At 47.9% G+C, this 10,526-nt stretch overlaps 4 protein-coding genes across 4 annotated transcripts in view; 3 read left to right on the top strand and 1 right to left on the bottom strand.

Moving 5' to 3' along the window:
- Positions 1-1,526, bottom strand: part of F4812DRAFT_428400 (uncharacterized protein) — a 3,225-nt gene extending 1,699 nt beyond the window's left edge. Inside the window, exons 1-4 of the mRNA XM_047934189.1 lie at positions 1,147-1,526; positions 994-1,074; positions 355-870; positions 167-298 (exon numbers count right to left, since the gene is read on the bottom strand). Coding sequence (XP_047790311.1) covers positions 167-298; positions 355-870; positions 994-1,074; positions 1,147-1,286 — 869 coding nt within the window. The 5' untranslated portion in view covers positions 1,287-1,526. The remainder of the gene's footprint in view (positions 1-166; positions 299-354; positions 871-993; positions 1,075-1,146) is intronic.
- Positions 1,527-3,492: 1,966 nt separating this feature from the next.
- Positions 3,493-5,358, top strand: F4812DRAFT_428404 (uncharacterized protein). Its single transcript, XM_047934190.1, has one exon. It carries the CDS (start codon positions 3,564-3,566, stop codon positions 5,010-5,012), a length of 1,449 nt encoding a protein of 482 aa, XP_047790312.1. The 5' UTR covers positions 3,493-3,563; the 3' UTR covers positions 5,013-5,358.
- A 176-nt stretch (positions 5,359-5,534) lies between these two features.
- Positions 5,535-7,200, top strand: F4812DRAFT_428406 (coatomer epsilon subunit-domain-containing protein). The gene is made up of 4 exons (XM_047934191.1): positions 5,535-6,092; positions 6,160-6,302; positions 6,367-6,614; positions 6,692-7,200. The coding sequence occupies exons 1-4, from the start codon at positions 5,699-5,701 to the stop codon at positions 6,798-6,800; spliced, it is 894 nt and encodes a 297-aa protein (XP_047790313.1). The 5' UTR covers positions 5,535-5,698; the 3' UTR covers positions 6,801-7,200.
- A 1,173-nt stretch (positions 7,201-8,373) lies between these two features.
- Positions 8,374-9,803, top strand: F4812DRAFT_386606 (HAD-like domain-containing protein). Its single transcript, XM_047932073.1, has 2 exons — positions 8,374-8,632; positions 8,710-9,803. Exons 1-2 carry the CDS (start codon positions 8,533-8,535, stop codon positions 9,645-9,647), a joined length of 1,038 nt encoding a protein of 345 aa, XP_047790314.1. The 5' UTR covers positions 8,374-8,532; the 3' UTR covers positions 9,648-9,803.
- Positions 9,804-10,526: the final 723 nt, after the last annotated feature.

A 10,526-nucleotide genomic window follows, 5' to 3' on the forward strand; every position in this document is an offset into this window, starting at 1 on the left:
AAACTACCTGTCCTTTTTTTTTTTTTTTTTGTGGTGTCTTTTTTTTTTTTTATTTTTTTTTTTTTGTTGTTTTTTTTTTTGTTTTTTTTTTTTTTTTTTTTTTTTTTAATTTTTTTAAAAAAAAAAAAAAAAAAAAAAAAAAAAAAAAAAAAAAAGATACATACCCGGATTTGCTGCTACAGTCATCTTTTGCTGCATCGTAGGAGGGGGCCTTGTGATAGCAAGATTGTGAGCGTATCCCATCGCGAGATGAGTTAAGTAGGTGATTTCTCTGTCAAGGTAAAAATCATGCTCACACCTAGATCACAGATTAGCAAGCGCATCATTGGAGTATAGATAGACGAATATACATGCCAAGCTATGAAAACCAACAGGCCCTGAAGAATACCTAGATCTCGCTCCTCCATCACCAGCACGTGGTGCCCTACATAAGCAAGTATGCTTTTCCTGATCTCGCTCTGCTTCGCGAGCGGAAGACGGCACGCTACCAGCATGACAGCCCTGAATAGCAAGGGCTTCTTAGAGAGAATTTCCCTTGCGGGGACATCGGGATCGAGAACGACGAAAGGGAAAAAGGGGGTAAACTTGGTTCTGAAGTCGGATATTGCTTGTTCAGCTTGATCCCAAGTCAACCCAAATCCCGGCTGGGTGATCTTTTTAGCTGGCAGAATTGGAAGCGACTTCTCAGGTGGGGGGACGCAGGGCTTTGGAATGTTTTGCGTTACTGTCACATTGTACGGAGGACTTTCTGCCGTTGGAGGAGCAGGCGATGCTGTGCTCTGAGTAAGTGGTGCATCATCATTTGACGTTGAGAATGGGCAAGCTTTGGGCAGGACGTGCCCATCATTGCTAGGGTCTTTGCGTTCCGTACTATCACAGCGCTACTTTAGCAAATATTGACAGACTACCTCCTTAGGTACCTCCTATGTTCACTAATACTCAAATGGTCGGTTTGAACATAGATTCGGGATAAGCTTTAAATGGGGGACGTACTTCTTATTAGCCTTAATTTGGCGTGGTCTCCTTAGACTCTTAGAAGCCTGGGGAGTACAGGCGATTTTCATCCGCCGGCACCTAACGTAGCAAGCTGTTAGATCTATAACTTCTATTTAAATAAGGGGAGAGTGGAGGGCGGGATTGTGTAACCTGTTACAGCCATCATCAACTTTATTCTCTTCAAAGTGACATCGAGCCTTTGCCTTTGTGCAAGGCGCGCATGCGCGCTGACGCCTTGGCGGGCTCGGAGGACGTTGATTACTTCGTTGGCGATTGGGCGTGTTCGCCATTTTGGTGTCTTAATTAGTCCCTAAGCAGCTCCGGGCGCGCCGGGATTCAAACAATGGGGTCGCGAACCGGGCTGTCGGGTATCTGCCGTAATCACTATCCCGGCGTTTCTTTGCAGTTTGTCAGATACACGACGTTGTATGCACTGTTGGTAGCACGAAAAAAAAAGGTGGAATCATAAACCCGGATGCGACGCTTGCCAGTTTTTAGGACGGTCGAAAAATATAGTAGTAGATGAGACGGAAACGGGTCGAATACTTTCAACATCCAACTTGAGTACTCTGCTCTATTCTGTGTCTGTGTATTAGGAGGTGGCTCAGCGGAAATATTCCGGGTTATCATATTGATATTATTTGGCGGGAGTTAAGTAGGAATATGAACCAAGGACTATCCCGGCTTATCCCGCCTCCAGTTTTCTGGGTCCGACACCTTAACCCGGCCCCATATCGGGTTATGAATTGCTCCATATACAATTAAGTAGCCCCATCATGTCAGCAGCATTTGTTGTCGCGTGGTAGTGAGATCATCCAGGACAAAAGACTATATTAGGTAGTTTTCATACTCTCATAGACATACTTTCAGAGTCGTGTCCTTGATTCTGCCGGTATTCTCATCATATTGAAACCTTCTTGCGGGGAGTTCTGCAAGGTATCACAATATCTTCTTAATAATGAGGGCTTAATATTGCCTTACTATGCTACAAAAAGTCAAAAAGATTCGGGGCATAGGTACCTACCTAGGTAATTAGAGGAAGAGCAGGTATAATAGCAGTTGTGCTCATTTACGTCTAGAAGACGTGTTATTACTACATCAGAGGTACCTAACCTAATGATATACTGTGATGCCCAAGAGCGGCTAAAGGACCTCTTTGCTGTGGGGGAGGGGGAGGAGGGTAGAGAGGCATAATGTCTAGATATATACGCATACATATATCACCGTTAGGCGTCGATCCTTTATATAAGTGTATTTCTACAAGACACTCATGATATGAACGCAAAGAATAGGACAGTATAATATTACTAGCAGAGGTAAACAGGAATGCTACTCGGGGTTGAAAATAGTACAATATACTTGAATACACCCAAGATATAAGCTGGTTTGGTTATACACCGTTGCAACTCTTGTCGTGAAGACTTCTTTGCAAATATCTGCTACGATTAACACAATAGGATTTCTACGAAATAGCTTATATATAATCATTGACCAACAAAGTGTACAATCTAGATGTGAAGATTGTAACTTAGGGCGTCCGTTCCAGGTGCCCACCTCTCTGGTACTGATACACCAGCCCTCTTGGTTCTCATATACTCAATAGTATAGCCCACCGACCTCACCTCTAAAGGGAGGCTTCAACTGTCACTCACGCATGATCCAGGCCAATACTTCTACTCATTTGCTCACTCTTCTCTGTGCTGACCGGTGTCTGACTCCGTTCCCCCTGAACGATCCTCCCTGTCGTGGCATCTCGATCCACGCCATCGACGACCAACGCCCTCCTAGTACAGATATTCAACACATACCTCATAGTCGCGATGCATCTATGCAGAGTTGCGAATAGCTAATCTTGCGGTTACCCAACCAGGCACCATCTTTTTAGGAGCTACAATTTCTAGGTCACTTGCTCTTTTCCTTCCCACACATCCATCCCATCTGCCACCACCATTTTCTTTCGACACTTTACACTTTCCACACCACGAAGTGTACCACCAATACAATTACAACACAGAATAACCCATCAACACTTTCATCAACATTTCATAAATCATCAGCGGCTTTCTTTAGTCTTGTTTTACGTTTTCCTTTTTCCTTTTTCCTTTCCTTGTTCCCAGGTACTCCCGTTTCCATTTCAGCTTCCATTTCCAGATTTTTCCAAGAGTTCCTACTTGTTTACAATGGCGGGATCGCATTCTATATCCTCTGCTAGTGATGACCCCTTTCATCTTGAGAAGTATCGCCCAGCCTACCAAGCAGCCAGGGCGCAGGAGTCATTTCAAGCTAAGGAGTCTCGTCGCGTTCGGGTGCCCGCCGAAGAAGAAGAGAATACTTACGCTCAGGGGTCTACTTTAACCAAAACGCTATCCAAGAAGATGAATTTTCTCAGCAGCAGCGTGGTAGCACTTGGAAGAAATAAGGATAAAGCCGGTCGCGAGGAGATCGGATTCGATACACCATCTCCCTCATCTCAGGGACGTAGCTACAGGAGACTTTCACACAGTTTCGTATCTAAAGTTAGGGGTTTCTTCAATGATGGTGAAGTGCCACCTGGTACTAAAGGCAACATGCAACCAATGAGTGGAAGCTCGCTCAATGTGCTCAAGCCATTGGAACTACACGGCCCTGTGCAGCAACCAAAGGCTAGTCCCTCGCATTGCTCATCACTACAAACCAGTTTCTACAAAAGTGACCGATATAAAGCCTTAAAAGATAACAAGGCAACCGAAGTCTACATGGCCAGCACCGGTGAGAAGGGTGATGGATCGGATAAGGGGGACTTATCAAGGCGCGTTACTATGGACGGTATTGTTAAAAAACACGAGTTGCGCAGAGTGGGCGAAATCGACCGAGAGGGCAAGCGCAAGATAAGCGACCTTGAAAGAGCTCATAACGCACCTAATCTCTTGCAGCTGCACAGTCAGGCCGTCGAAGCTGGCTACGAAAATATTTCTGACCGTATGGACAACGATCCTGAGTGGGGAGGAAACCTCGGACACTGGGTAATTGATACCATAGCAGAAGCTCGTTCCACACATCAGTCTGATGAATTTCGCCCTTCTTCAATCGCAAACATTATTGACAATTGGGAAGCGTTTGACGATTTCGATGGTGTTTTCGCATTATCCGATAAGGACAGCCAGAAAATGAATGCATCTCGCACAACACCTCTACAAAAGTCAGTCAATTACGAACTGCATTACCCGTTGACTATCGACGACGAAACGATATATCCCGCCGACCTTATCATATCCGATATTCCAGCTGACGCCCGCGCTGAGTCCCGACCCATCACCGAGAGCAATCCGCTGTCTACGATGGCCCTGCAGAAACAATCATCTGCTCCCCAATCCGAGCCGGAGAAACCCAGTGTTTCGTTCCAGGAAGGTGCCGAAAACAACGATGGAGCTACCTCGAAGCCTGGAAAAGCAGCCGAGCAGACATCTCCCGCTGACCCACCTCACCATCCCGACTGGCCATGCCCTAGATGTGGCTTCTCGAACTTCGCGAGACGAACGGCCTGCATGCAATGCTGGCTGGAACGCGACGAACTGCTAGGCAGTTCAAGCCAGCGGGACCGCCACGTTACGTTCGCGAAGCCCAAGAAGTTCGAGGGCAAATACGCTTCAGCCATGAAAGGCTACGATGCGTCCCTCGTCGACGCATCGCTCATCCCCGAACCGCTCAGCCTCAAGTCCTGCCTCAAGAAGGCCCCTCGCAAGGACACGGGAAAGGAGGATAAGAAGACGCAGCCCAACTCCAACCCCAACCCCAATCCCAATCCTCGTGGCTTCGGTGGACCCGCTTCTGGTCGGAAGCAAGAAGCTACTACTACTACTACCACTACTGCGCCTAAGGAGGCCGACCAGACCGCCGCCGATATCTCACTGGAAGAGGACGAGATTATTCAGAAGATGGAGAGAATCGTGGTCGAGCTGTGCGACAACAAGGAGATCGTGCGAGGCGCAGTGGAGGGAATGATCAAGATCAGAGAGCAACTCGAGAAAGAGGACTAAAGCTAAAGACTAAGCCGTTAGGCAGTCTTACAAGAAGCAAGCTTCAAACATTCTCCTAGATCTGCGAGATGAGCCGCGTTGCCTTTGCGACTTTTCGAGATGGAGAGCTAGGAGATGAGGAGGAGGAGACGCCAGGGTATGGCAAGGAGATGGGAAAAGGAGAGATGACACGAGGACGAGAAAAGCCGGCTAGAGCTCGTACTTATCATGTAAAGGGGAATTCTATACCTCTTTTCTTTTATTGTTTTTTTTCTTCTATTCTATTCTCACTTGAGGTTCTAAGTTCAACCTTTCTTTTCCAATCTTGTACAATAACAGAGAAACACCAAAAAAGGGACAGGTTACGATGTCGTTGCGTTTTCGAGGCCGTTAATGTACGTATGTACTTAGATAAGGCCGATAAGAACAAACAAGGGCACAGACCACGTTGCAGTCTATTTTGATAAGGTACCTAGGTACCTGGGTACTTGATAATTGCTTAGACCCGCTGTTGAAGGGAATTGATTTGCGATTGCCAGCTGGCAGCTTTCGGCCACACCAACTTTATCTTGTAGTAATCAATCGCCTTTGCCTTTGAACCGCTGTCATTAGTTAATAACATTGAAGCTGTCAAGCCGTTAATAATCTAATACAAATTCGATTAAAGAATAAAAAAATAATAGAAAAAAAGCAAGAAATCGGACAATATGGATCCCTACTCGGCAGAAGGCGAACTAATTAACATCCACAACCACTTCCACCAAGGTCAATATCAGGAGGTCATCGACTTCGACACATCCTCCCTCTCGCCCGAAAACGCCCTACCCGCCCGCGTCCTCGCCCACCGAGCTCGCATTGCTCTGGGACAAGCAGAAGACGTCGTTGCCGACGTGCAAGGCGAATCGGAACCAGAGTTAGTAGCGGTGCGCGCGCTTGCCGAGTACAGCTTAGGGAAGACAGATGCGGCCGTCCAAGCTGTCGAGGAGCTTGCCTCGTCAGCCGGGGATAACCAGACGGTCCAGATCCTTGGAGGAACAGTCCTGCAAGTTGCTGGCAAGTCGGAGGAGGCTCTCGCATTATTATCGCAACATTCTGGTAGCCGTAGGTTTATCACCTGATACGCAATGCCGTGGCTGTTCGGTTTAAATACTAATAGGGGCTTGTTTAGTTGATGCTGTCGCCTTGATCACGCAGATCCACCTCCAGCAAAACCGAACCGATCTAGCCCTCAAAGAAGTAGCTGCGGCGAGGCGGTGGGCGCAAGATAGCCTGCTTGTCAACTTGGCAGAGTCGTGGGTTGGCCTACGATTGGTATGTATTGCACTGGATTGGGCATTTCTAACGAACAGGAGCTAACGAATTGTCTTCTGTCCAGGGAGGAGATAAGTACCAGCAAGCATTTTACGTATTTGAAGAACTCGCACAAGCCCCCTCGACATCCTCCCTCGTCTCCCTCGTCTCGCAAGCAGTATGCGAGCTACACCTGGGCCGCGTCGAGGAAGCGCAGGTCGCTCTCGAGCAAGCCGTGCAGAAGCAGCCCGAATACGCCGAAGCTATCGCCAATTTACTGGTTCTATCAGTGATTACTGGCAAGGATGTAGCCTCCGTGACTGAGCTTACAAAGTATGCTATAACCGAACTAAACTAACTTGAATGTTCCACGTATCCACGTATACTAATACTAATCATTGTCTTTACAGTTCCCTAAAGAAGGCTGCCCCCGAACATCCTTTCCTAATCGACCTCCAAGACAAGAGCGAGTTATTTGACAAGGCGGCCGACAAGTATAGTGCCAAGGTATCGGCTTGAAATAATAAGGGCGGCTAGCATGGAGTCTTTATGAATGTTGATACCTATACCAGTAGACCTTGGGGATGAAATATAAAGAAGAAAAAAGAAAAAGGCGAAGTTCATTTGGCTATGATACTCTACGAATATGATGAATACTACACGCATGCATGCCGCGTTGTTGTAATGTTGATTACGAATCTTAGCTAACTCCTTTTACTATGCTGCGAATCGAGGGGATCGAAATGATCTAGCTCAGTCTAGGTACTATCCAATAAAACTGTTGTTGTCTAATATCTTATCTTCGAAGCATAGCTCCAAATCCAGTATTCCGGTTTTTCACTTATGTCGAGTAACATACGAATCCGTGATTGGAATTATCATAGATACGATGGGTAATTATAGCGTTGTTACAGCGTTGTTACAGCGTTGTTTTTGCAAAGTTCACATAGTATAGGCCCAAGCGTTTGCGTTTATTCAAATGCACAATGACGACTTATAATATGTGCGGTGATAATACGATAATTATACGGCTTATAGGCCATCCACCTATCGATTACTTGTGAAGTTGTGCTAACAGCGTTCTAGCGATCTCATCATGCCTTAAACTAGCCTCCTTTTGGGATCAAGCTCCCGGTTTTTTTTTCTGCGGCGCTAGTGGACCGTCCCTTGGAAATATTGTCCAGTTAGAGAGCTTAGCCTGAACACGAATCATCGTGGGATTCATCACAGATGCCGCCTATGACATCACTCCGTCACTCGGCCCTTCTATGAATGGGCTCTCAATGCCCACTATTGCTTACACATATGCACTACTCTGCTGCTATCAACCATCATGACTCGTTGGAGCCGAATCTATTCTCAAACGGGTTGCCAGCTAATATTCTGCATGTGTGAGTGGGTTTTGCACCAGAAAAGGAAAAAAAGAACAACAACAAAAAACTAAAAAAACTGATAACAATTATCATAACATTATTAAAAGCAAATTTGTAGGTTAGATGTTTCGATGTGTAAGTTGTTAGCTTTATATGAAGATCATACAGGCCTAGACGGACTCGCCACTGGGTTTCAAGATAAATCTAGACTTCGGCAGATAAACATCGGAGGGCAGATCAGGAACCGCGAGGAACGGGTCGAGACCCATGTACATTGCATAGTATTGTGTAGCAGTAAGACTGGCCTACGATCTGTTGGTTTTCTTTTCTTGCAAGCCCCTGGTCTACTAGGCTGCTAGGCATGTATGTGGTGTATGTAAACTTGGCTAAGAAATTTCCAAAATGCCCCGAGTGGACCGGGTAGCGCGCAAGATATATGTCAACGTGCAGCCCGATAGGACGATGCCTTCGTCCACTGCCGGACTGGGCTGTACGCAGTACTCCAAATCGGCGCTTGCATGATACCCCTGTAAATATTACAAGGCCGGTTTACAACTAGGTAGCTGCTTTCTAATATGACGATGGCTTCGTTTGCTTACCTGTCCGGTCTCGTCATCGTGAAGGGTCCTTTTTTTTGTCCCGCCGAAAAAGTTCTGAGCTAACCAAGTGCTTTCTCCACGATGGCACACTCTTATATAAATCTGCCATGTCTTCGGATTTCACGATGGTTTATTCATTGCAAGACATAGAAAACACATCGATCAAACTATGCCATATCACTATTACTACTTTCTTTCTGTAGTATAGACTTCAGTTCACTTTTCTCTTAGACCTCTTAGACCTCTTAGACGTATACACAATACACACCAAAATCCAACATGCCTATCGCTCTTACACCACCTCCGGTTCCCGAAGCCAAAAAGCTCGGAGATACCAAGGCTCAACCCGCAAACAAGCGAAAGATTATCTGCTTTTCAGGTACGGTATTACCACATTCAATATTAGACACCTTCTTTTAGGGCGAAGACCTGTTTACTAATACAATAACTATTTAGATTTTGACGGCACAATCTTCATGCAAGACACCGGCCACGTGCTCTTCGACAACCACGGGTGCGGCTCCGAGCGGCGGGAGAAGCTCGACGAGCAGATCAAGAGCGGGGAGCGGTCCTTCCGGGACGTGTCGGAGGAGATGTGGGGGTCGCTGAACGTGCCGTTCGACGACGGGTTCGAGGTCATGAAGAAGAACCTCGAGATCGACCCGGACTTCGAGGGCTTCCACCGGTACTGCCTCGCCCACGACATCCCCTTCAACGTCATCTCCGCGGGCCTCAAGCCCATCTTGCGAAGGGTCCTCGACACCTTCCTCGGGGAAGAGGCCTCGTCGCGCATCGACATCGTGGCCAACGACGCGCACATCTCCGCCGACGGCTCCGAGTGGAAGCCCATCTGGCGCCACGACACGGAGCTCGGGCACGACAAGGCGCAGTCCATCACGGAGGCGCGGCGGCAGGCGGAAGAAGACCTGCGCAGCGAGCGCGGGGGCGCGGCGGTGGTGCCGCTGATCGTGTTCATCGGCGACGGCGTGTCGGACCTGCCGGCGGCGCGGGAGGCGGACGTGCTGTTCGCGCGGCGGGGCCTGCGGCTGGAGGAGTACTGCCGGGAGCACGCGATCGCGTACGTGCCGTTCGACACGTTCGCCGACATCCAGCGGGAGATCGAGCGGATCCGGCAGGAGGACGAGCGGGAGACGGGCGGCAGGGGCGCCCCCGCGCGATTCAACCCGCGCGCGAACCTCTGGCGCCGCGTCTCCAGCCAGAGCGCCGTGCCCCGCTACGTGCTCATGTCCCCGACCAAGGAGGACAAGATGTTCCTCTGGCCCGAGGCCTTCTCCGAGCTCAAGAAGCCCGAGCTCGAGGTCACGGAAAACCTCATCCCGGCTGTCGAGGGAACACTTCCTGCGCAGCAGCTAGTGCAGCCGGTGCAGGCATAAGAGGTGCGGAGAGATGCTTAGGTAGTTGGGGACTCTAGAATGCACGCACGACGCCATGGCTGGCTGCATTGTCTCATATCAGAGGGTTTTATATTGCATATCACGGCGTTTTCTGAGGTTTACTTTTTCTTTTCAAGAGCATCATATAGCGAATATGGAATTACAAGATACACCGTTTTGCGATAGCACGAGGAACATTTGGTTTGGTTTGGTTTAGGACAGGATATGAAGTTGTTTATGGGGGTATACATAGATTATCTATCTCTGTTTCGATAGGGGTTGATCCTATAGCAAGACGATATGATGTTGACTTAAGTCGTGGGGTTAGTTATTGGTATATTAGTAACTGACGATCTTGCTACTTTGTCGTCTTTGTCTAGATTGCCACCCACCCCTCTACCTCTACATAACATGATGATGATGACGACGCGACATCTGTGAGTCGATTTCCTGGTTCGCGGCGTGGTCATACAAAGTCCTAGAACGCAAGATAGCATTACCCAATTAGTGAGATCGAGCCAATGGGAAGTGCAGGAACAGCTGCTCTGCCCCCATTAAACAATCACCGATCAGCTCATTTGACGTCCGCCTAGGTACAATCCCTCCCTCAGATCGGAAAATCGGAATAAAGAAGGCAGGGAAGGGGGATGGAGGAAGCTGAAACGTCCATAGATGTTTAGGTTAGGTAGGTACGGAAATAAGAAGTCGACGGATACCTCGGCAGATTATTTGCGTTGGACAGGTTAGCTTTGGTTGCGGCAGACGCGGCATCATTAGCGACAATTTAGTCCCAATCACCTTTTCGTTTTCTTCTTTCTTTTGTTTGTTTTCTCTTAAGGTCTCCCGAATAGCCGGCATCTATTTGAGTACCTAATGTAG

The sequence above is a fragment of the Daldinia caldariorum genome, assembly GCF_022478825.1.
Source record: "Daldinia caldariorum strain CBS 122874 unplaced genomic scaffold F4812scaffold_8, whole genome shotgun sequence".
Taxonomy (NCBI): domain Eukaryota; kingdom Fungi; phylum Ascomycota; class Sordariomycetes; order Xylariales; family Hypoxylaceae; genus Daldinia; species Daldinia caldariorum.

Coding starts and splice junctions, on each gene's coding strand:
- F4812DRAFT_428404 (XM_047934190.1), top strand. CDS start 3,564: ATGCAACCAATGAGTGGAAGCTCGCTCAATGTGCTCAAGCCATTGGAA.
- F4812DRAFT_428406 (XM_047934191.1), top strand. CDS start 5,699: ATGGATCCCTACTCGGCAGAAGGCGAACTAATTAACATCCACAACCAC. Junction 6,303..6,366: donor CGTGGGTTGGCCTACGATTG/GTATGTATTGCA, acceptor TCTTCTGTCCAG/GGAGGAGATAAGTACCAGCA. Junction 6,615..6,691: donor TCCGTGACTGAGCTTACAAA/GTATGCTATAAC, acceptor TTGTCTTTACAG/TTCCCTAAAGAAGGCTGCCC.
- F4812DRAFT_386606 (XM_047932073.1), top strand. CDS start 8,533: ATGCCTATCGCTCTTACACCACCTCCGGTTCCCGAAGCCAAAAAGCTC. Junction 8,633..8,709: donor AAAGATTATCTGCTTTTCAG/GTACGGTATTAC, acceptor ATAACTATTTAG/ATTTTGACGGCACAATCTTC.